We start from the raw sequence: 20,691 nt of genomic DNA on the forward strand, positions 1-20,691 counted from the left end.
ATTGGATATGGGTAACTCTTTGGATGCCATGCTTTTGTACTAAAGGTATTCATATGTCATACACTAATGTCTGATTAATGTTGTACAGGCATACCCCACTTTTAAGTACACAATGGGTTTTATTTACTAAAGCTGGAAAGTGCAAAATCAGGCTCACTTCTGCATAGAAACCAATGAGCTTCCAGGTTTTATTACCAAAGCTTAATTGAACAAGCTGGGGTTCAGAAGTTCATTTGTTTCTATGCAGAAGTGAGCCTGGTTTTGCACTTTCCAGCTTTAGTAAATAAACCCCATTGTGTACTTTAAAGTTGGGCAAGTCTGTATGTACATGTTTATTTTTCAGCATTTTATCTTTCAATGATATTGATGTCCAAAATAAAAATATATTTTTTACTCTACATTATGCGTCTGCCTTCCATGCAGGGCTTATTGTGTACTACATGCACTTAGCTTTGTATGATTTTCATTCTGGACCTTGGCAGACTTTTTTAATTACACCCCATCTCCCCTAATTTGTATTCCTATATAAAAAATTGGGGTAAATATTTATTTTTTAAATTCATTAAAGTGTATAACCGCTGTGCAAATACTGTTTAACGTAAAAACAATTGTAACACCCATCATTTTATTCTATAGGGCCTCTGCTAAAAAAAAAAAAAAAAAAAATTATATATATATATATATATATATATATATATATATATATATATATATATATATAGTTTGGGAGTTGTAAGTCATTTTCTAGCAACATTTTTTACATGTTTACATGTAGGAGTGAAGTGGCAAAATTGGCCCGGATACAAAGTGGGTAAAGATCACCTGCTCACTAACATTTGAAGGCTGGTTAAGTGAAAATTCCCCCTTTTTTCCTCAAAGATAACAAAAAACCATAGAACTCTAAGAAAACAATTAATTGCACAGTGGAAATGCACTACACATAAAGGAACTGTTTTACGATCCAAACCATTTGTAACTATGTTTAGCAAATCCTGTGATCCAAACACCACTGAGACAGCAAAGTCAACATATGCACCACCTTTTAGGCAGCAAGCACTATAGCCTGACCTTCCATCCTCTCTCCCAGCCTGCAACTGGACAACTGTCTGATACCACAAAATGTTCATGCTAGTTCAAGTTAAATAATATTACTGTTTAAATGAATGCATACCTGAATTAAATAGTGGTTTTATATTTGCCTGGAGTTTGGCTTTAACATGCACTTGTATACTTTATTTAGAAATACACTTTACTTTCAAATAACTTCAGGCACCTTTGACTTTAATCCCAAATCTAGAATTTCATCTGATTGTGGTGATATGTGGGTAGGGATTAACATTAAAAAATGATCTTCACATTCTCTTCTATTTTTTCCTGAGGCTGCAGTGTATGACTGACAGCTAAAAACATAATAGGGTAAGGCAGCAGCCATTATTTGCAGTACACATGGGGACTTCCCATGGCAAGAAGTAACATTTGAAAAAGCCAAATAAGGAGCACAAAATATGGATTAATTTATAATGAATACAAAAGTTCCCTCGCAAACTTTCATAAAAACCAGCAAAAAGAAAACAAAAACAAGTATTGCATACATTTACAATTCCTTTGTTGAAGTCACAATGCCACATCAATGCACCTCTGTGAGAATTGTGGTGCCTAACACAACACTTTTTGAGTTCCCAACTATGGGATATACAGCATATAGCAATGCATAAACAAAGTACAGGTTATATGTAAGTCACATACCAGTTGCCCAGCACCGCTCAAAAGCAGCCGAAGACCATCAATGTGTGTCTGTACCATATCCAGTAAAAGCAACAATGACCTCCTCTCGGATCAATTCAAATTGAAAAAGGGGGATGATGCACAGAATTTGGACAGGACAATACACAGAACTATACAAATGTTCCACAGTACACTTTCAGCATGACATATGCCTGTGAAGGGTCATGTGTATTGTTTTGATGCAGGAAATGCATTGAAGACCCAAAGGGAAATGATTGGGTGCAAAACATGAGTACACTAATGCACATAACAAAGTGTAATCCAACATACCCGCATAGGTGTGGATGCAAACGAGGAAACTTTAAAGTGAACATGTCCTTTACCCATGTAAGTTCAAGCTAGTGGGGACATGTTTTCTTTTTTTTACTCCACTGCTTTGTTGTACAGCTGAATGTGAGAAAAGGAACTCATGTGGACTTGGAATCGGCACAGGACTAAGGACTCTTTACCACCCAATATGACAATGCTGGGTCCATTAGAAACTAATCAACAAGCACTAGAACTGCCAAGCATACTGCAACATCTACCGAGTCTGTGCAGTACAGAAAATGGAAAGACAGCATTCATTTCTATCTCATAAAATAAACTAGATTGGCTAAGCAACTCACATGATTGTTTAACCAGTTCCCGACCGGCGCACACCGTTGTACGTCGGCAGAATGGCACGAACAGGCATATTGGCATACAGGTACGCCCATTTTTAAATGCCGCCCTGCCATCGCGTGCGCACCGCCGGCGCGCTCACGTGCCGGTCGGGACCCCCGTGGACTCGATTGCCGCGAGGATACCCGCGATCGTCTCACGGGGCGGCTGAACGGGGAGATGCATCTCCTCGTTCTGCCTAGCAACAAGTGATGCTGATCTCTGCTCCATGCTCTGCTCCGATCGGACCCCCTCCCGCTGGATACGGCGGTCCGTTTAGCTTCAGGAGCGATCCGGGATGAGGGGATGGCCGTTGGTTTCTGGCCATTCCCTCTCGAATGCTCCTGGCGAATGAGAAGCTTCCTTCCACTGTGTATTGTATACACAGGCAGGGAGGAAGTGATGTCATTCTCCTTGGTGGCGGTCTTTTTGACCGGACTACGAGGAGAAGACAGAAAGTAAGTGTGCACCAACACTACACTGACATGTAGGCACACACAGGCACACAACCCCCCCCCCCACCGATCGCCCCCAATCCCCCCCCCCCAGTCACAGTGTCACTGATTGCAGTGATCATTTATTTACTGATCACTGCATTCAGTGTCAGTTGTAAAAGTAAAAACTGTCAGGGTAGTTAGTGTTAGGTCCAGGGTAGCCCCCTACCACCCCCCAATAAAGGTTTAACCCCCCGATTGCCCCTAGAGTTAACCCTTTCACCCCCTTTTGCCAGTGTCACTAAGCGATAATTTTTCTGATCGCTGCATTAGTGTCACTAGGTAGCTAGTTTTTTTTTAGGTTCACCGCCAGCTTTTTATAGCGCTAGGTACCCCGATATACTACCCAATAATGGTTTTAACCCCCTGATTGCCCCTAGTTAACCCTTTCACCCCCTTTTGCTAGTGTCACTAAGCAATCGTTTTTCTGATCGCTGCATTAGTGTCGCTAGGTAGCTAGTTTTTTTTTAGGTTCACGCCAGGTTTTTATAGCGCTAGGTACCCCGATATACTACCCAATAATGGTTTTAACACCCTGATTGCCCCTAGTTAACCCTTTCACCCCCTTTTGCCAGTGTCACTAAGCGATCATTTCTCTGATCGCTGCATTAGTGTCACTAGTGTCGCTAGGTAGCTAGTTATTTTTTTAGGTTCACCGCCAGGTTTTTATAGCGCTAGGTACCCCGATATACTACCCAATAATGGTTTTAACCCCCTGATTGCCCCTAGTTAACCCTTTCACCAGCGATCACAGTATAAGTGTCACTGGTGATGCTGGTTAGTCAGTTAGTTATTTAGGTTCCCCGTCAGGTTTTTATATAGCGCCAGGGACCCCCATATACTACCTAATAAAAATTTGAACCCCGATTGCCCCTAGTTAACCCTTTCACCAGTGATCACCGTATAAGTGTTACGGGTGACTCTGGTTAGTTTGCTTTTTATAGCATCAGGGCACCCACCATTTATTACCCAATAAAGGTTTAACCCCCTGATCACCCGGCGGGTGATATCAATTAGGTTTTAGGGTCAGGGTCTGCGTCGCCCCAGGCAGGGCTAGGTTAGTGCCAGTACCGCTAACACCCACATGCAAAGCATAAACCTCCCGTAGTGGTATAGAATCTGAACAGATCAATATCTGCTCTGATCAGATCTATACTAGCATCCCCAGCAGTTTAGGGTTAAAAAAAAAACGCATTATTAGCGGGATCAGCCCAGATACCTGCTGGCACCTGCGTTTTGCCCCTCTGCCCAGCCCACCCAAGTGCAGTATCGATCGATCACTGTCACTTACAAAACACTAAAGACATAACTGCAGCGATCGCAGAGTCAGGCCTGATCCCTGCGATCGCTAACAGTTTTTTTTGGTAGCATTTTATATTTAAATCCGGAAGGCAGTGCTTGGTTTTCGGGGTCCCGTACGCGGCTAGGCTCCCAAAAAGTCCCCCACATGTGGTATCCCCGTACTCGGGAGAAGCAGCAGAATTAATTTTGGGGTGTAATTTGACTTATGCCCATAGCATGTGTGAGCAATATATCATTTAGTGACAACTTTGTGCAAAAAAAAGAAAAAATTGTACAATTCCTGCAACTTGTGGCAAAATATAAAATATTTCATGGACTCAACATGCCTCTCAGTAAATAGCTTGGGGTGTCTACTTTCCAAAATGGGGTCATTTGGGGGGGGGGGGGTTTTGTGCTATTTTGGCATTTTATGGCCTTCGAAACCGTGATAGGTAGTGAGGAGTGAAATCAAAAATTTGCACCCTTAGAAACCCTGAAGGCAGTGATTGGTTTTCGGGGTGCCGTACGCAGCTAGACTCCCAAAAAGTCCCACATATGTGGTATCCTCGTACTCAGGAGAAGCAGCAGAATATATTTTGGGGTGCAATTCCACATATAACTATGGCATGTGTAAAGAGTAGTGAGTGCACAGCTTGCATAACAGTGTAAATTTGCTGTCCCCTCAAAATAACTCAACACACAGCCATTACTGTCTAAACTGCTGGCAACAAAAGCGAGTACACCCCTCAGTGAAAATGTCCAAATTGGGCCTAAAGTTTCAATACTTTGTGTGGCCATCATTATTATTATTATGTCCAAATTGGGCCCAAATACCCCCTTTTCCCTCCCCAGTGTCATGTGAATCGTTAGTGTTACAAGGTCTCAGGTGTGAATGGGGAGCAGGTGTGTTAAATTTGCTGTTATGGCTCTCATTCTTTCATACTGGTCACTGGAAGTTCAACATGGCACCTCATGGCAAATAACTCTGAGGATCTGAAAAAAAAGAATTGTTGCTCTACATAAAGATGTCCTAGGCTATAAGAAGATTGCAAGACCCTGAATCTGAGCTGCCACATGGTGGCCAAGACCATACAGCGGTTTAACAGAACAGATTTCACTCAGAACAGGCCTCGCCATGGTCGACCAAAGAAGTTGACTGCATGTGCTCAGCGTCATATACAGAGGTTGTCTTTGGTAATTAGACATACAAGTGCTGCCAGCATTGCTGCAGAGGTTGAAGGGGTGGGGGGTCAGCCTGTCAGTGCTCAGACCATACGCCGCACACTGCATCAAATTGGTCTGCATGGCTGTCGTCCCAGAATGACCCTTCGGGAATTTTTGTACGAAATCGGCTGTCGAAAGTTGTGTACACACTACGAACATTGTATGAAAATTCCTTGGACTAAAATGTTAGCCTGATTTTCTTATGGTATGTACGAGTCTTTACACTGAATCTACTGATATTTTGACAATGCACTGAAAGTAACATCAGATTATACCTTTTTTTTTATCATGCCCTTGGTTTAATTAACCAGATTTATGACAGCTATACTTCAAAATAAGTGTCTACGTCACATCTTGCCTCTTTTCAGTAAGTATTGCACATTTTTATAATGCTTATACCAAGGACCAGTTGTACACATATACATGTACACATATATTAACCACTAGCCGCCTGCCCACTTTCATATGATGGCGGGACGAGGCATCTATTATGTGATTTCCTTCCACTAGGGGGCGTTCGCCCGCCGCATCACAGGGGACCCGATGCGCGGGCTGCGATGTCCGCCGGGTACCCGTGATTGCCCAGTAACTGAGCAGGACTGTGGATCTGTGTGTGTTAAACACACAGATCCACGTCCTGCCAGAGGAGAGGAGACCGATGGTGTGTCCCTTGTACATAGGGACATCGATCAATCACCTCCCCCAGTCAGTCCCCTCCCCCCTACAGTTAGAATCACTCCCAGGACACACATTTAACCCCTTCATCACCCCCTATTGTTAACCCCTTCCCTGCCAGTCACATTTACACAGTAACCGATACAACCATTGAATACAACCATTAAATGTCTAAACCGCTGGCAACAAGAGTGAGTACACCCCTAAATGAAAATTTACAAATTGGGCCTAAAGTGTCAATATTTTGTTGGCCACCATTATTTTCAGCACTGCCTTAACCCAAGACATTTTGGACAATATAATGCTCCCAACCTTGTGGGAACAGTTTGGGGATGGTTCCTTCCTGTTCCAACATGACTGCGCACCAGTGCACAAAGCAAGGTCCATAAGGACATGGATGGGCAAGTTTGGGGTGAAGGAACTTGACTGACCTGCACAGAGTTCTGACTTCAACATGATAGAACACTTTTGGGATGAATTAGAGCGGAAACTGCAAGCCAGACCTTCTCGTCCACATCAACGCCTGGCCTCACAAATGTGCTTCAGGAAGAATGGTCAAACATTCCCATAGACACACCCCTAAACCTTGTGGACTGTCTTCCCAGAAGAGTTGAAGCTGTTATAGCTGCAAAGGGTGGGCCAACTCAATATTAAACCCTAGGGCAGTGATGGCGAACCTTGGCACCCCAGATGTTTTGGAACTACATTTCCCATGATGCCCACCTACACTGCAGAGTGCATGAGCATCGTGGGAAATGTAGTTCCAAAACATCTGGGGTGCCAAGGTTTGCCATCACTGTCCTAGGGACTAAGATGGTGCTGCCGTTAAAGTTCAAAACTTTTGGCAACATAGTGTACACACACACACTGCATATTTGGCCTAATTTTTGCTAAAAAAAAAAAAACCAAAACTATAGGGGAGATGGCGACAAGCTGAAGTTGGAAGCTGAATGGTTACTATGCACAGCTGCACCAGGTTCTGTGTGGACCAGTTTTAGTAAATCTCCTCCCCTATCTTTTCTGAAAACAGATGTACTTTAAACTAAAATTACTAAAGTCATATTTTATGTTGCACTATATTTGCACAAATGTCTATTAAATCTACATTTTCGGTAACAAAACAGACCAGAATTCATTTTAGTGCACACAAACATAAATCTGTCTACCTTTTTTTTTTGTAAAATATAAAAAAGAGAAGATGATTTGTGAAGTAAATAAGTACCAAATATGTCTAGTCTCAAAATTGCACGCGCCAGCAAAAAGGCTCACAATTACGATACCCATAATTATACCTAAGCAACACTTAAAAACCTTTACGGCTCATCTATTTAGAGTTAACTTAAATTATGGCTTTGGAATTTTTCATCTCTCTCTGGAGCGTGGGATGTGTTGATCAAACAGCGATTATGTAAGCAGCTGCGTCCTAGGTGCACATTTATGGTTCATATATTTAGAGTTAACTTAACCACTTCAGCCCAGGAAGGATTTGCCCCCTTCCTGACGGGCCATTTTTTGCGATACTTTAATGGACAATTGCGTGGTTGTGTGACATTGTACCCAAACAAAATGTATGCCCTTTTCCTCCCACAAATAGAGCATTCTTTTGGAGATATTTGATCACCTCTGCGGTTTTTATTTTTTACGGTATAAACAAAAAGAATAGTGTAAATTTTAAAAAAAAAACACAATCTTTTGTACTTTTTGCTATAATAAATATCCAAATTCTTTTTTTATAAAAACAAATTATTTCCTCAGTTTAGGCCAATATGTACTCTTCTACATTTTTTTGGTAAAAAAAAAAAAATTAAAAAAATCGCAATAAGAGTATATTGATTGGTATGTGCAAAAGTTATAGTGTCTACAAATTAGGGGATAGATTTATGGCATTTTAATTATTATTATTATTTTTTACTAGTAATGGTGGCGATCTTTATCAGGACTGCAACATTGCGGCGGACAGAACGGACACGTTTGACACTATTTTGGGACCATTGACATTTATACAGTGATCAGAGCTAAAAATAGCCACTGATTACTGTATAAATGTCACTGGCATGGAAGGGGTTAACACTAGGGGACGATCAAGGGGTTAACTGTGTTCCCTATGTGTGTTCTAACTGTGGGGGGATGGGACTGTCATGGGAAGGAGACCGATCAGTGTTCATACTTAGCATGAACACACGGTCTGTCTGTTCTCCCCTGAAAGAACTGGGATTTGTGTGTTTACACACAGAGATCCCAGTTCTTGCTGTCATGAGCGATCGTGGGTCCCCATCGGTCCCATGCATTGGCTCCGGGGACAAGTGGTGGGCGCCTGCTATGACGTCTTAAAGGAGCAACATACAGCTACGGTAATTTGCGCAGCCGTGCCAACCTGCCACAGTATAACTGCGGTGGCTGGTCGGCTAGTGGATAAAGCAGTATTAAATCCAAAAGCACACATTTATTAGATTGCAGCTCAGCAATTCTTTGATGTGATGTCTGGATTCGTTTTATTTTTTAAGACATTTTGCCTTTATTTTCACTTGGTGATTTGACCAGTAAGTCTGCTGTTTTTCAACTTCAGACCAAGCTGTCCAGAGAAAATTGTAGGTAGAGGGTTGAGACAAACTATTTACCACCGATAAGAGTGCTTACAATGGTCATCTTTAGTTCATCTATGTAAAATATTTATCCCAAAAGAAAAAAAAAAAGTTTGATGCAATTGCTTATGAACGGTTAGCTGGAGTTTAGCTTTACATTTTAGTCAAATCCATCTAAATTAGCTAGTCTAGCACTCCCCTCCCTCCAGGCTAATATTGCTACTTTCTAAGGCTGGATTCACACCTATGCATTTTTAGTGCTTTTTGCATTTTGCAGATTTGCACTACAGAACGTGTTCCATAGGAAACCATGGTGAATGGACTGTAGTGCAAATCTGCAAAAAGCAAAAAGCACAAAAATGCCTAGGTGTGAATCCAGCCTAAAGCTGTCTCTGCTCATACATCCACAATGCAGAAACTCTCAAGCTGGCTACACATTTTTTCTGGTATAATTTTCCTTCAGATTTACCAAAACCATATGAGGTCAAACCTAAACACTTTCAATTTGTATGCAATCAGGCACGCTCTTGCACTACATATCTGAAGGTAAATCTAAAGAAAATTGAACAATAAAAATTGCATAATGTATAGCCAGCTTAAGACAGGAAGTGTGTTACTGGCCCGATCATCAGGTGAAATAAAGGAAAAAAAGTCTAAAACAAAAAACAAATGCAGCCCCACATGTAAGGTTTAGTAATACTTTACATTTTCAGAGGTTTATTAGCAGCTGTGTCCCAAGCACACAATATTTTTACATGCTTGTTATGGAAGGGGGGGAGATACCCCTTTGAAATGTTTGTTTTTAATTTAATAATAATTTTATAAATTGTAAAACTTTTTCTTTTACTGCAGAAGAGATCAAATTGCCTGACTTGATACTTAGACCCCCAATCTTTGGAATGGCTAAAAATTTGCCTAGGAATAATTACCTTGACCCCCACAATCATTAAAACCTTTTCAGAGTACCGATCGCTTTAAAATATACCCATATATTTTAAATATCAGAAAATTTTCACAGGGAGATAAAATGATCTGCTCCGGATAACACCAGCAGCAAGTGCCTTGAGCATTTAGCTATTGATAATCTACACAGGCAGTGCTTTAAGGATCAGATAACTGTGATTTCAACATGAAGGCTGCCAAGTGTATACTACAAATGAGGCGTGGTGAGTAGATAAATAAGAAATGTTTGTGCCAAGAAAGATAACAAAAAAAAAAAGAAAAAAGAAAAAAACAACAAGGTTAAGAAGAAGCTTGTTATTGTATCAACATCATACAAGGCATTGTAAATTCTCACAAGAAAGGAAATTATACTGTAGTAGCATGCCTCTAATTCCATCCATATTTAATAGCATACAATGCATGCATAAAGAAAACACAAATAATGCCTGACATAAAGGGATTCTCTTTCCTAACCACTGTAGCTCTTGCATCTATATACCCCTTAAAGCAGAGTTCCACCCAAAAGTGGAACTACTGCTTTAAGTACTTCTTACCCCGACATGCCACATTTGGGGGGGTACCTGGTTTAGACTGGTACCCAGCTCCCACTTCCGCACCGGCCCGCCCAGACAACTCCTCCTCTCACCTTAAGTGGCCCCTCCCTCCCTGCAATCTTCTGGGTAACGTCACAGGTCCCAGAAGATTACATGGCCATTCACGACAAGCAGTGCGACCCACGCATGCTCACCCACCTGTGAAGCCGCAAGCCCACCATAGTAATGCCAGCAACGCAAACAGGCATGGGAGAGAGGAGCGAAGGTTTGGGCGCCTGCATAGCTGGACCGTGAAACAGTGTGTGTGTGTTTATTATGGTTACTTTCACTCTGGGGCCGTGCCGCGTTAGCGGTAAAGTGACGCTCATTTTAGCTGCGCTTTACCTGTTTTAGTGACGCTTTTCGGCCGCTTTTAACACCCGCACCCAGCTGAAGGGTTAAAACCACCATGTTGTGGTGCTTCGGAAGCACCACATGCATTCCAATTGGCAGGGGTAGTTTAGGAGAGCTGTGTACAACGCTCCAAAACTGCCGCAAAGATGCTGCTTGCAGGACCTTTTGTAACATCCTGCAAGTGCAACGCTCAGTGTTTCACACTCTGGCTTTCACACTCGGATGGCATGGGAGGCAGTTTTAGGTGCTTTACAGGCGCTATTTTTATATAAATAAATGCCTGAAAAACGCCTTCAGTGTGAAAGTAGCCTAAAAGTCAGCAGCTACACTTTTAGTAGCTGCTGACTTTCAATAAACACAAAACCAGTTGATTTTGTGTCACAAGGGGTGGGTTCTCCAGGTGATGTCACTGAATGGCCATGCCTAATGGCTATATAGGAAATGGCAGACAGCAGAGCTGACACAACGAAGGGAGCCTTTTTTTTTTTTCTTAGTGGGTCAGCGGCGGCGGAGGAAGAAGATATCACTGGAACCAACAAGAACCACTTTGTGGGACTTTAAAGGGCATAATCAACTACATATAAATATATAAAAAAAATTATAAACTTTATTGTTACATATCAACAATCCCTTTAAGTATATTTGGCACACTCAAGATACATACTGAACAGGGTGTGTATAATTACTAACCTGTATATGTAACAGGATATTAGACATAAGACCGCATTATTTGTCAAGACTCTCCAGACAGCCTCCCAGATGAAGCACCAGTGCAGCTTATATACCATCTGAACTATTCTACTCTGAGCAATTACATTATTCAAGTAAGCTGTGCTATCTGCACTGCTAGTGGTCAGGAATGCTAGGGTTGCCCTACAAGGTATAACAACATTATGTTCTAATTGGGTTAGGACTGGGCTGTGTATGATAAATAAAAGAGGTCTAATAAAAAAAAAAAAAAAAAAAAGAGTAACATTTCCAAAAGATCTATATCCTATACTCCTGCCCCTGTCCGTCCATCAGATGTTGACTGAAACATGTTCTGGGACTGTATTAAGGTTATAAACCCAATTATAAGAAGTTATATAAAAAGCCTTTAAATTAGCAGGCCTCTGTTTTAATCTATCAAATAATACAGACAATAAAAACTGCAAGGTTATGTAAACAAAAATAATAAGATAATTATATCTGCTGTAAAATTAACTTAGCAGCTTTCCTTCTTCTGTTACAAGAGTAATAAAACAGTATTAAAATCAGTAGGTTGAACTTGATAGACTATTTTTTTCAACTGTATTTACTACGAGTAAGCATCGACGGCCTGATTATTACAACCTATGACCCAACAAGGCCCACTCTGCCCCCTACAGGAAAATAAATGAATGCTTTCTGAGGTTGGAAGCCATCTGTTGCACAAGCAAATGTCCTGTTAAAAAAAAAAATCTGTGAGCAGGTGTGCTCCACCAATTTTCTACGTTAAAAAGTTAAGCAATCATGGTCGCACAACAATCATGGCTGGTTCCTACAGTTCAACAACTTACTCAAAGATGGGCATATATCTCTGTGCTGGTCATTCTTATATCTTGTGTTAAAGAAATCAAATAAATTTCACACCGCGCTCTAAGTACTCAAATATACATACATAAGCAAATAATAGTGGTGAAAAATCATAGGTGAATTCATAAAACATATGTGCTGAAGCACTAATGACAAATGTCCATATAATTTCCAAAGAAAACTGAAATTCAAATTAAATGTCCGGGAACCACCACCAAAATCTTCTATTAATGTGAGTGATGCGAATCCTTGCAAACTGGGTGAGATAAGGTCTTCCACCACCACCAGGCAAACAATCTACTCACCAGAAGAAATTGACACCCATTACAGGTAGTCAGACTAAGTGCAGATACCAATAGGAGTGTAGAGGTCGACCGATATATCGGCCGATATTTGCCGTTTTTTAAATAATCGGCATCGGCCGATTGTGTTGATAAAAAGCTGATTCTACAGCAGGACTTTGAAATGACTTCTGTAAGAAGTCAGTGTGAGTTGCCTGAGTCGTCATAGCAACACTTTCCTCCTCTCTGGGCAGGCTGCCAAGAAAAGAACTAAATGATACAATGTTTACACTTCTGAATGAATGAAGTCATCTCTGTGTAGAAGTTCTCAGTTTAACCATTTAAAGACTAAATCTTTTCTGACACTTGTTGCTTACAAGTAAAAATCCTGTATTTTCTGCCAGAAAATCACTTAGACCCCCCAAAAATTATAGATATTTTTTTAGCAGAGATCCTAGGGAATAAAATAGCGGTTGTTGCAATATTTTATGTCACAAGGCATTTGCACAGAGGTCTTTCAAATGCATTTTTTTGGGAAAAAAATACACCATTTAAAAAATAAAAATAAAATAAAAACAGTAAAGTTAGCCCATTTTTTTTTTTTTTGTCCAAAAGTTTTGACTACCCGTTTTTATTTAATATATAGGTTTTTTTTTTTTTTAATCTAGATCATACATACAAGTAAACTGATTGGAGGTTTGTTTTGTTTAATAAATGTTTAAAGCGGGAGTCCGCCGGGACTCCACGTTTTTTTTTTTTTTTTAAAAGCCAGCAGCTACAAATACTGCAGCTGCTGACTTTTAAAATAGTGACACTTACCTGTCCAGCGCGCCCGCGATGCCGGCACCCGAAGCCGATCTCTAGATCGACACTCGAGTGCTGCTGCCGCCATCTTGGGTATGGGAATCAGGAAATGGAGCCTTTCGGCTTAATTGCCCGGTTCCCTACTGCCCATGCGCGAGCCGTGCTGCGCAATGAGGATGGTCCCCGCTGCCTCTGGGATCTGTGTGTTTCCCAGCAGGCAGCGGGCACTTGCGGAAGGGGGCGGGCACTTGCGGAAAGGGGCGTAATGTACGCCCCTTTCCGCAGAGAGCTAGCCCGGAAGTGGGTGCAGTTACCTGGATTATCCAGGTAACTGCACCCCCCTCCCCCCTGAAAGGTGCCAATTGTGGCGCCGGAGGGGGGGAGGAATCCGATGAGCGGAAGGTCCATTTTAGGGTGGACCTCCGCTTTAAGTGTAAGAAATTTTCTGTATCACTTATGAAGGCTGCTTTCACACTGGAGTGGGCAGGCGTTGATGGTAAAACGCAAGTTTTAGCGGCTCTTGACCATCATTTTAGCGGTGCTATTTGGCTGCTAGTGGGGCACATATAACCCAGCTAGCAGCCAAGGAAGAGGTTAAATGCGCCCATGAAGCACCGCTGCCAAATCGCATTGCATGCGCTTCGGCAGTGGTGCCCATTCATATCAATGGGCAGGAGTGGTGGAGGAGCGGTATACACCACTCCAAACGTGCTGCTTGCAGGACTTTTTTTTTTTTAAGATCCTGCCAGCGCATCGCCTCAGTGTGAAAGCACTCTGTCTTTCACACAGACTGCAGGGGAGCCATTTTGCAGGCACTTTACAGGCGCTATTTTTAGCCCAAAAGCGCCTTAAAAAACGCCCCAGTGGGAAAGGTGTGTTAGATCAAGGGGGATTAAAAATAAATAAATAAAATAAAATCGGCCTAACATATCGGCCCAAAAAAATCGGCATCATATATCGGCTATCGGCCGCCATGATTTCTAAATATCGGCCAGAGAAAAACCCATATCGGTCGACCTCTATAGGAGTGTGCCTTCTGAAGGGAGAGACCGATCCAGGGCCCAGCATACTCACATGATTGATCATGTATTGAGAGATAACAAGAAGGAGCTCTTCATTGTGTATTATAAAAAAAACCTTTATAATAAAGGGGTTCTATCGTGGTATGAAATGTATTTGATTTCTTTAACACATCATTAGACCCTTGGTCGCACTACCAGCTGCTCCTTAAAAAAGTTATTTAGCACAATTTATATTTATTCACATTTATTGTTCTAAAGGGTTCGCGGCTTATAGGTATTTGCTATTTTTTTTCACATTCTTATATCTTGGTATGGTTCTAAAATCTAAAAATGTAAATAAAAAATGTATTATGCTTTCTTGCTCTGTACAATATTGCACAGGGGCAGTCCATTGCTTCACCTTTGGCAGTCCCCCAGCGCTCTCTTCTTCTTCCTGAGGGAGCCCCCATAGGAAGCCTGTGCAAGTGTGCTCCCAAGCTAAGCTGTGTGCATCCATAGACAACACAGCATGCCTTGGCCACGCCCCCGCATTGACTGACAGCAGCAGGAGCCTATGATTCTCACTGTTCACAGTCTCCAGTGATACTAGGCTAACACTTCTGCAGATGGGAGAGCGCTGGATCGAGAGAGGAGTCAGGTATTGGGGGGGGGGGGGGGGGGGGGGCGCTATATTTAGTATTTTTTTATCTTAATGCAGGGAATGCACTAAAGTAAAAAAAAAAAATAGAATTTAGAACGACTTAAAGTTAGTAGACAATGTAAAAAAATATCTGCCCTGTAAAAAATAACCGAAGGATTTAAACATAAATTTGTTACAGCTTCCTGGTATTCTTACTCCTGAAAAACTGAACATTTTAGGTTGGGTTCACCCTATTGCGAATTGGAATGCAGGCAAATCCGCATCCTCCAATTCGCAATAGTGTGAACCCAGCCTAAAATGTTCCGTTTTTCAGGAGTAAGCATGTCAGGAGATTGTAACCGGCTCTCAATGGTGCTGATTCACACATCTCCAGAGCATCTCCGGAGCTAATTGCACAGGAATCCTGTGCACCTTTTGGTCCATTTCAGGTCCGAATTCAGCCAACAATTCGGACTGAAATCAGACCTGAAACAGTGAACAAGGGAGGCACCAGACCCCTGCTGTGAGCCGCTCCGTACTACAGTGTGAACCCAACCTTAAGCCTCGTACATACGATCGGATTTTCGGCAGAGAATTGTGTGATGACAGACTGTTTGCCAAAAATACAACCATTAGTATTGCCTTCAGACAATTGTTGTCCAACTTTCCGCCAACATATGTTGGATGGCAGGCTAGTAAATTTTTGGCGGGCAACGGTCTGTTGTCAGATTTTCGTATCATGTGTACACAAGTCCATCACACAAAAATCCAAAGTACAAACACGCATACTCAGAATAAATGCTTACCAAACACATTAGCAGAAATTGCCCAAAGGGTGGCACTCAAAAGCTGAAATTCTACGTAATACGTCACTACACTTGTGTTTGTTGGGCGACAATTACATACCGTTTGTATGCAAGACAAGTTTCCAGCACATGCCCTTCGGACAAAAGTCTGGCGCTCTACTGGCCAACAATCCGATCGTGTGTAAGAGGCTTAAGAATCTTTCTTATAGTGAATTAGTCAGTACCTTAGTAGAAGCTGGCCAAATAAGGTCCACAAATTCCCACACAGATTCTGGACAGATGAAGCCTTTGGATGTGATGACATTTGGCAATTCCTGTACAAAACACATGAAAAAATGTAAAAGCTAGTCAAGGTAATATACAAACAGAATTAATATGGATGTTTTGGATTTTTGCCATTTCCAAACGGCCGCAGCCAGTGAACCCGGGAAGGAAACTGAGTGAAGATGGAAGCCCTGTCAGTGGTGACAGCTCGTCGTGATTTCGTTCTAAGGTAAGTATTTCATAATGTGCAGGAGGATTTTTTTTTTTTTAGGAAAGTTTACAACTGCTTTAATACTAGTTGCATTTAAAATACATGTATCCATTTGTATTTAATACATACGTAATGGCATTCATTTGTGTTTCGGCCTGGGGTACAGCCTTAGAGAAGAAGTAAACCCTCATGGGTTTTTCTTCCTTTCTTCTTCCCTGCAAAGTAAAGACATAATGTGCTAGTATGCATTGCATACTAGCACATTATGTGACACTTATCTGCAAACGAAGCACGCACCTTTATGCTGGAGGCCGCATCCATCTTTGCCCTTCTTCCTTCTGGGGCTGTGTGACTGACCGAAGCCGCGTGACATCACTCCCACACATTCGCGCCGGAGCCGCCGGTCACAGCACACACTGCTGAAGAAACAGCACAGGCGGATATTCCTTAAGAGCGCATGTGCCGATGACATCATTGGCGCAGTATACAGTAAATATCTCCTGAACGGCGCGCGTTTTAGAAGATATTTACAGTACCTATAGGTAAGCCTTATTTTGGCTGGAGTGGATTGGGCTTACTGAAATTTCACAGTGTAAGGCCGCGTACACACGGGCGGACTGTTCGCCCAACCTTGTCAGCTGAACAGTGTTTGGGCGGACAGTCCGCTCGTGTGTGGGCTTTCAGCGGACAGTTTCAGCGGACAGTTGGACGGACAAAGTCTTTCGGAAATTCCGAAAAACTGTCCGCTGAAACTGTGTTTGAGCGAACAGTCCGCCCGTGTGTGGGCCTGTCCGCTGTACTTTCGAAATGAGCGGACTGTTCCCGCTCGGAAAGTCCGCCCATTTCGAGCGCGTGTACAGGTAGGCGGGGCCCGCGAAGGAGACGTCGCGGGCTCCGCCGCCTGGAATGGGCTTAAAGGGGAACCCCAACGCCGAAAAAAATCGGCGTGGGGGTTCCCCCCAAGTCCACACCAGACCCTTGTCCGAGCACGCTACCCGGCCGGCCAGGAAAGGGGGGCGAGCGAGCGCGCCCCCCCTCCTGAGCCGTACCAGGCCGCGTGCCCTCAACATGGGGGGGTGCCTTGGGGAAGGGGGGGCCGCGCGGCCCCCCCACCTCAAAGCACCTTGTCCCCATGTTGATGAGGACAAGGGCCTCTTCCCGACAACCCTGGCCGTTGGTTGTCGGGGTCTGCGGGCGGGGGGCTTATCGGAATCCGGGAGCCCCCTTTAAGAAGGGGGCCCCCGGATACCGGCCCCCCACCCTATGTGAATGAGTATGGGGTACAATGTACCCCTACCCATTCACCTGTGAAATAAAGTACAAATAAAAACACAACACAGGGGGAAAAAATATTTTATTGCACAGCCGGGGGTCTTCCGTCTTCGGGGGTCTTCTCGCCGGACTCCTCCGCTATGTGTGTGTAGCTCTTTTGCCAGCGGAGGAGTCCGGCTTTCTTCCTCCCCGCCGCCGGCCTCTTCTCCCGACTTCGGGGGTCTTGTCCCCCTCTTCGGTTCTTCTGCCGGGCCACCGCGCCTGGTCCGGTGGCCCGGTCTTCTGTCGCCGTCTTCCGTTCTTCTGTCGCCGCCTTCGGTTCTTCTGCCGGGCCACCGCGCCTTCTTGTAGCTCTTTTACAGGCGGTGGCCCGGTCTTCTGTCGCCGTCGCCGCCTTCCGTTCGTGTTCTTCTTCTTGTTCTTCTTGTTCTTCTCCTGGAGATGTTGACTCGACGAGCTCTCCGGCCGGAATGCCGGGGACGCGCTGTGCGGTCACTTATATAGTGACAATGGGGCGGTGTCACATGGTATATGTCACATGGGTTGGTCACATGGGTTGATGTCACATGGGGACTATGACATCGTAAGGGGGCGGGGTCACCATGTGACATCAACCCATGTGACATATACCATGTGACACCGCCCCATTGTCACTATATAAGTCACAGCGCAGGGCGGCTCTGGCATTCCGGCCGGAGGGAGCGACGTGTCAACATCGCCTGGAGAAGAACAAGAAGAACAAGAAGAAGAACACGAACGGAAGGCGGCGACGGCGACAGAAGACCGGGCCACCGCCTGTAAAAGAGCTACAAGAAGGCGCGGTGGCCCGGCAGAAGAACCGAAGGCGGCGACAGAAGAACGGAAGACGGCGACAGAAGACCGGGCCACCGGACCAGGCGCGGTGGCCCGGCAGAAGAACCGAAGAGGGGGACAAGACCCCCGAAGTCGGGAGAAGAGGCCGGCGGCGGGGAGGAAGAAAGCCGGACTCCTCCGCTGGCAAAAGAGCTACACACACATAGCGGAGGAGTCCGGCGAGAAGACCCCCGAAGACGGAAGACCCCCGGAGCTGTGCAATAAAATATTTTTTCCCTGTGTTGTGTTTTTTTTTGTACTTTATTTCACAGGTGAATGGGTAGGGGTACATTGTACCCCATACTCATTCACATAGGGTGGGGGGCCGGTATCCGGGGGCCCCCTTCTTAAAGGGGGCTCCCGGATTCCGATAAGCCCCCCGCCCGCAGACCCCGACAACCAACGGCCAGGGTTGTCGGGAAGAGGCCCTTGTCCTCATCAACATGGGGACAAGGTGCTTTGGGGTGGGGGGGCCGCGCGGCCCCCCCCTTCCCCAAGGCACCCCCCCATGTTGAGGGCACGCGGCCTGGTACGGCTCAGGAGGGGGGGCGCGCTCGCTCGCCCCCCTTTCCTGGCCGGCCGGGTAGCGTGCTCGGACAAGGGTCTGGTGTGGACTTGGGGGGAACCCCCACGCCGATTTTTTTCGGCGTTGGGGTTCCCCTTTAAGCCCATTCCAGGCGGCGGAGCCCGCGACGTCTCCTTCGCGGGCCCCGCCTACCTGTACACGCGCTCGAAATGGGCGGACTTGCCTCCGCCTTACGTGGGCGAGTCCGTTCATTTCAAAAGTTGAGCGAACTGTTTGCCCAACCTTGTTCGTCAAACAGTCCGCTCGTGTGTGGGCAAGTCCGCTCATGCAAATTTTGAGCGGACTGTTTGACAAACTGTTTGCCGAACAAGGTTGGGCGAACAGTCCGCGCGTGTGTACGCGGCCTAACAGTTGGCAGACTGCATTTACACTGCACAAACATAATGTGGCATAACATGCTCTTTTTACACTCATAGTTTACAGCAAATGCAATAGGCACTTCGAAGAACTAGTTAGAATCTCCAACAATACTGATACGGCAATATTGATTCTACAAATATTTCAGTGACCATATAAAAGCAACAGACTGCAGTTAGTGTATTCATAAAGGTCACAGAACTTCAAAGGGAATCCAAACATTCTTAACAATTTATTGCAGGATATAAGGCAATCTTGACAATACCCTACTTAAAACTCAAATAAAATAATATGAATAAGTATGAAGTGTACAGAATAATTGCGATATGGATTTACTGAAAAATAGGATTTTTGTACTCACCGTAAAATCCCTTTCTCTGAAGTTCATTGACGGACACATTTTCATCTTGACCTTAAGGTTATATTGTCCATTTAGGAGAGGACTAGGCAGAAAGTGTTAAAAACAGGAACACTTGCACAGTAGCACCCAGGGGTCAGTCCTACTGGCTATAACTAAGGCTCTAGAGAGGGGTGATATAACCCTAAGGTCAAGATGAAGATGCTGTTTCCGTCAATGAACGAAAGAGAAATACACTCTAGTTTCAGTTCACATTATTAAGGAAAGCTAACCTGCAGTCTTCATAAACAGCATTGACTCACATTGCAGTATGATGTTAATACTGATACGGTTATACAAACTGTCATGAGCACTTCAAGAAAGGGGTGCATTATTAAGTCTAAATTACCAATATCTACATGGATAGGAAGCACCACATAATGACATTTAACTGAGCTATTGTAATTTGAATTGTTTGTTAAGAAGTGATGTGTTATGAAATAATTTACTCTAACAGATCTTTGAGTTTTTTATAGTCAATTGAAGTTCACTATTATAACAGTAAGTAAGTACAAGTGATTTATAGCCTACAGTAATATGTTTGACAAGAGGAATATATTAAAACTTAATTAAAGGAATAAACTAGCACAGATGGAAAACATAAAAATGTATTGCTTTTTATTATCTGAAATCCACTGGATAAATTCTAAGACAATGTATTGTAAAATATGTTTGGGTCTAAACAACTAGCTGTCATATCTTAAGAGGCACACAACAGTGGACACAGCAACAGTGTATTTAATGAAAGGCTCACCTGGCAAAGGTGGGTACTGTAACCAGACACTTGATCGGCTGTAACTTTGAACTGCTTTATCGAAAACATTTGGATGAATCCTTTCCAGATAGCTAGAGATATCCCTTGAGGTTCCACATTCAAATCATCTCTGGAAATAGAAAAATCATCTCTGGAAATAGAAAAATTATCATTTATTGACATGCATTAAAAGGGGGATTCATTCCAGAGCTAAAACGATAATTCTGGTCTGGTCGCACCTGGAGTATGCTGTCCAGTTCTGGGAACCAGTTCTCAGGAAAGATGTACTGGAAATGGAGCGAGTACAAAGAAGGGAAACAAAGCTAATAAAGGGTCTGGA

At 43.6% G+C, this 20,691-nt stretch overlaps 1 protein-coding gene across 1 annotated transcript in view; it reads right to left on the bottom strand.

The window, feature by feature from the left end:
- SPOCD1 (SPOC domain containing 1) overlaps positions 1-20,691 on the bottom strand; it is a 235,509-nt gene that overhangs the window by 53,399 nt on the left and 161,419 nt on the right. The window contains exons 11-12 of the mRNA XM_077481969.1: positions 20,352-20,502; positions 15,883-15,972 (exon numbers count right to left, since the gene is read on the bottom strand). Of these exons, the coding sequence (XP_077338095.1) occupies positions 15,883-15,972; positions 20,352-20,502 (241 nt within the window). The remainder of the gene's footprint in view (positions 1-15,882; positions 15,973-20,351; positions 20,503-20,691) is intronic.

The sequence above is a fragment of the Lithobates pipiens genome, unplaced genomic scaffold, assembly GCF_037356315.1.
Source record: "Lithobates pipiens isolate NorthernLeopardFrog02 unplaced genomic scaffold, aLitPip1_a1.2 Scaffold_16, whole genome shotgun sequence".
In the NCBI taxonomy this organism is placed as follows: Eukaryota; Metazoa; Chordata; class Amphibia; order Anura; family Ranidae; genus Lithobates; species Lithobates pipiens.